The 5,306-nt window shown below is 57.1% G+C and overlaps 1 protein-coding gene across 1 annotated transcript in view; it reads left to right on the top strand.

Annotated features, from left to right (window-relative positions):
- The window catches only part of NFIC (nuclear factor I C), an 84,948-nt gene that overhangs the window by 26,898 nt on the left and 52,744 nt on the right, over positions 1-5,306 (top strand). The window contains exon 3 of the mRNA XM_025042997.1: positions 4,874-5,024. Coding sequence (XP_024898765.1) covers positions 4,874-5,024 — 151 coding nt within the window. The remainder of the gene's footprint in view (positions 1-4,873; positions 5,025-5,306) is intronic.

Genomic DNA, 5,306 nt, shown 5'->3' on the forward strand with positions numbered 1-5,306 from the left:
CGTCGCGCGCTCCGGGTCTCAGCCGGGAGGTGTCACCAGATCTCGGCCCCGAGCGCCCCAGGCCCGCGAGCGTCGCTGGCTGCACTTGAGGGTTCCGGTGTCCGGTCCGCGCGCGTCGGTAGCATCCGCACTCGAGGGGTGCGTTTGGGGACTCCAGAGCCCCCAAACCGGTCAGCACGGGAATCCGAGGATGTGTTCGCGGGTCTATGCGTCTGGGTGGTCCCGTCTCTGTCAGTGGGTCCGTCGGGTCCTCTCCTTTATGTGTCTGTGTGTGTCTGCGCATCCACGTGGCTGGGTGTGTTGTGTTACGTGTGTGTTAGAGCATTGTGAGGCTCTGGGACAGTGTGTGTCTTTGGGTAACTGGGCGGCTGTGCCGTGCGTCCTTGTGCTGTGAATGGTACTGTGAAGCCGTGGCTGCCTGCGTGTCCTCGGGGGCTCCATGTCCCTGGGCGACCGTGTGGGGTGTCCCCGTGTCAGTGTGTGGCGCGGTTAGGGGTTTGCCAGTTGGTGGGGGATGGTGTCGTGTGATGCTTCCCAGGGGACATTAGGTGTCTCCGTGTGACTGGCTCTGAGTGACTGTCTTGAGGATGGGTCTACACTCTCCCCCTCCCCAGTTCCTTTTTTTCTTGCGACAAGGCTACTGGGTTGGGGACGGGTGCTTCCTCTACCTCGCCAAAACTCGGACCCCTCATCTCACCTCCCACACGGTCCCCTCACTTCTCCCTGTGTCGGGTCCCTAATGGGCCCGGCCCGGGGTGGTCCCGGCTTGAGGTTCAGGCGCGAGGTTGCACCGCGACACGATCTCTCTGTGACTGCGAAGTCTCCCGTCGGGGGCTGCGCGTGCGCGGGGACCTGCCCCGGAGGGGGCGGGGTGGCGGGGTCCCCACACCTCTGCTGCGGAGGAGGACCTGAGGGTGGTGTGGTGACAGAAGCCCAGGGGCTGGGTCCGACCCAAGAGGGTGGCCATGGAGACCCCCTCAGTCCCCAGACTGGGAGCTGTCCTCCCAGCACTTGTCAGGGACCAGGCCACACGAGGGCGGGGACCCACAAAGCGCTGTTTTCTGCCCTCCAGGGGAACCCCCGCTGCGCCCCACCCCCCACCCCGGGCCTTTATAGAATTGTCTATATGTGAAAGCCCAAAGCCAGTCCAAATCTCTGCTTTTTACTTGAAACCTGCATCCCATCCTGGGCGGCTGTTTGGGAAGAGGAGAAGGGGTTCCACCTTGTTCACAGGGGGACATAGGCAGCGCTCAGGGTCATATGCTCCCATCGGCTCCCCCACCCTCAGGCCCCTTCGTTCAGTCCTCACCCTGCTCTACCTACCCTGGCCGCAGGTGCTCACACACAGCCCCCTGGCCACACACACCTCCAATCCCACTGGTTGCCAGGTGCCCAAGGGGACGCATTCGTGTTTGCACCTACATAAGCATACACCCAGGACACACCCTCATGGGGCACCCAGTCACAGCCACATATGCACATCGTGCACACACACAGGTACACACGCAAGCACACATCGACCCGCACAGACATACGCACAGACAAAAATGCACACTCAGACAGGCACCTGCGTTTGTGGGAGGCAGAGGACCCCAGCTGTGGGGGGCGTGGATGGGGACTGTCAGGAGGGAGGGCCAAGGATGTGGTGTGCCGTGTGTCATTGTGTGAGCACGCAGCATGTACACGTGTACCTGTGTGACTACTGGGAGGCGTTCTGTTGTGGTGTGTGTGCTTGTGAGCATGTGCTGTGTTTGGGTGTGAGTGTGTGGTTATGGATGAGTGTACGTGTGTTGTATGTGGGGTTGCGTGTGCACTTATGTGGGTCCGTGTGTCTGTGTGTGGGTCTGTATGTGTGTGGGGCTGTCTTCACGTGAATCTCTATGTCACTGTATGTGTGTCCATGTGTGACTGTGTGCGTTTGTATGTGTCATGTTGGATCTGCGTGTCTGTATCTGATCTGCGTACATGAAAATCTGCATGTGTAGTATGTTGTGTGAGTTTATGTGTCTCTGTGGTGTGTGTGTGTGTCTGTGCCAGTTCGGGTGTCCTGTCCCACCTTTGCTTCTCAGGGCCTAGGACCTGAACACCCCCTTCCAGAGCCTCAGTTTCTCATCTAAAAAGTGGGGTTACACAGGACCCTCCAGAGGGCTGAGGGGTGTGGCAGCTGTGGCTTTACCATGAGGGCTCCTGTCATCCCTGCCTGAGCTGCTCTGTGAATTCCAGTCACTTTTTCAAAGTTTACATCTTAATTACACAAGCCATTCATGAATATCTAAAGAGGGCAAAAATAAAAAACAGAACCTTCCTCATAACCCATGGGACCCCAGTACAGGGGAGGCCCAGTTGTCATCCAGCTTTGTCTGAGCGATTGCCGGTAGAACAGACACATTCTTGTAAAGGAAATCTGAATATTTTTAAAAGGATACCTGTACATTCTTTTGAAGGATACATGTATATTCTTATAATGAATATAAGGATATATTGTATAAGAATATATAATATATGCAAGTATATAATATATCATATACTCTTGTAATGTAAATTTTTCGTAAGAATACATGTATATTCTTCTAAAGGATGCCTGCATGTTCTTATAATGGACACGTGTATATTATTTTTTAAAATCCCAAATGAGATCTTGAGTCATCTGGCTGAGTCTATAGCAGGTGTTCTCAAATGGGGTGGTTCTGCCCCCAGAGGGGACACTGGGCGATGTCTGGGGACATTCGTGGTTGTCATGACTAGGGTGCCCATGGCATCGAGTGGGAGGCGGAATGTGGTCCAGACCTCACTCTTCCCAGTATGGCTCTTGGAGCCGTCTCCGTGGGGGAGCCCCTTGTTCTTTTATGGAGCTGCGTAGTGTTCCAGCCTGTGCCCACGCCGCCGATGGCTCGCACAGATGGACGTGGCGGCTGGCTCCGAGTTGTTGGCGTTGGTGGTGTAGGGTGGCAGTCAACACTTCTGTGCATCTGTACCTGGGATGGTGACGGGGAAGCCTGAGAGCGATTTCCAGGGGGTAATGCGCTTTGAGTTTTTGACAAGGGAGCTAAACTGGGCTCCAAAGCGCAGGGAGCCAACCATGCACCCCTCCTGGCCCTCACACACAGGTCCAGACCCACCAGTTGCTTTGGTGAGAAAACGCTGCATTCAGGCCACAGCCTGGGGGATAGGAACTAGCACTGCCCCACTTCACAGAGGGGGAAGCTGAGGCACAGGGAGACTCGGCTCTGCCTGGAGGAGATGAGACCCAGGCTGCAACCCTATACCGCAGCTGGCTTGCTGTGGACCTACTGTGTGCTCCACAGAGGCCTTTCCTGCTTGGAAATTTTATAAATACACCCATATATATTGCTGCTGGGGAACTCGCAGAAGGTTCCACCGTTCGCTTCGACCGATAACAGTGACGTGGCCCTCACACCCGTGATCTCAAGGGCTCCGACCTCCCCAACCTTCCGAGATGCGTCCTGCTGTTACCTTTAAACAGATGCGGAGCTGAGGTTCCCAGAGGGGCAGGCTGTGGTCCCCACACTTTACCTAGGAAAGGAACCGGGACTGCCGCGCAGATGGGGGTGCACGTGGCGGGGCAGGCTGAGGGGGATGCTCAGAAATCCACTTTAAGTTTCAAATGTCTGTGAATTGGGGATTCTGCCCTCACTGTGTTCACGGCATTTTTAAATAATAAAAGATTACTTTACTACGTTATGTTGGTATTTGGGTTCCTAGACACCGGCCTCCCTCCCCCGTTCACCCTGGGGTTTGAAATGCCCACCACAGCTGCACAATGGGAGTTTTTAAAAACATTTATGAAGGGCTCACAATGCGCTAAGCGGCCGTTTGAATAACTGTCAGCCACAAGCGGCGAGGAGCACAAGGGGACCTGGGAGTACGTGCTGTGTATGAATCCTGCTCCCTCCTGGTCCGGCCCTGGGACTCTGGGCGAGAAGCCCCCTTCTCCGGGCCTCAGTTTCCTCCCCTGTAACACAGGGGGATATCGGGGTTGCTGGCATCTCCCACGCCCCTGCCTTAAGATGGTAAGAGGGTGAGTCAGGCTTCCTAAGAAGGTCTCCGTGCACATTTGACAGAGAGTCGAGGCTCTGCTAAGTGACATTATCCTTATGCCGGCTGACCCCACGTGTGGGCATTTTACAGAGCAGGATGCCAAGAGCTGGACGGAAGGAAGGGTCCAGGTCACCCTAGCCTTTGAGGTGGGAAGGAGATAGTCACCCTGCCAGGTGCCCTGGGGGCTCACACTGGGGGCGGGCAGGTCTGTGCTTAGTTATTCCGGAGAGGGAATGAAGGAGATTGAGGGACGTGCGCCCTGGGGACAAATGGCCTGGTTCCAAGCCATTCCATGCGCCTCAGTTTCCGGGTCCTTGAAATGGGCACACAGCTGAGGGGGCTGGGAAGAACATGCCACTTGGGAGGAGGCTGGGAGGTTTTATCTGGCCCGCCTGAGGTTACGTCCGGACATAACCTGGGGTGCTGAGGAGACATATGGGGGAGCCCAAAGCCATTCTGAGCTCCACTTTGGCAAGGAGGAAAGCAATCTTGGAGGCTCCTGGGTTAGCGGGGTCCCTCTGGCCAAGGGGCGCAGTTGTAGCCAATCCCCTCTGCCTAGGCACTGCAGCCCCTGTCTGGAGCTGGGGTGGGGAGCGCAGGGGCAGACGGTGCGGGGCCTCTCTCCTGCCCTGCACCCTGGGATGTACATCTTTAAGGCGAAAGCCGCGCGCGCTCGCGCCGGGCCTCTGCACACGTCACTGCTTCATTCTTTCCCTCCCCCCCCCCACCCCTTGGCTCTTTTCTCCAACTTCCCGGCCAGCTTGGGGCGGTTGCGGGGGGCGGGGGGGTCTTAAAAATCCACCTCCAGCCCCTAAACGTCCAGCAACAGTGCAGCGCCCCCTGCCCACTCCTCCCTTGACTGGGGCCGATGGTCCTGGGGGACCCTCTGCGGTTGGGGCGCACGAGGCCGCGGGCACTTATCCTTTGCGCCGGAGCGGCTCGGAATTCGTACAGGCAATAATGGGGTTCGTGAGGCGTGGGGGACAGCGGCTCTCCTTCCCAGCTCGCGCTCTTTTTTTCCCTCGTTTCTTTGAAAGTTGGATGTTGAGAAGTGGGAGGTTCGGGTGGGAGGGGAGGAGAGAGGGAGGAGAGACAGAGACACAGAGACGGAGGAGGGGAGCGGGAGAGAGAAGGGGGGCACAGGAAAAGAAGAGAGAGAGAAAGAGAGAGAGAGGAGAGAGGGGAGAGAGGAGAGAGAGACGGAGGGAGGCGCAGGAGAGAGGGAGGGAGAGAGGGCGGGAGGAGGC

This window comes from Pteropus alecto, unplaced genomic scaffold (assembly GCF_000325575.1).
Source record: "Pteropus alecto unplaced genomic scaffold, ASM32557v1 scaffold30, whole genome shotgun sequence".
NCBI classification, from domain to species: Eukaryota; Metazoa; Chordata; class Mammalia; order Chiroptera; family Pteropodidae; genus Pteropus; species Pteropus alecto.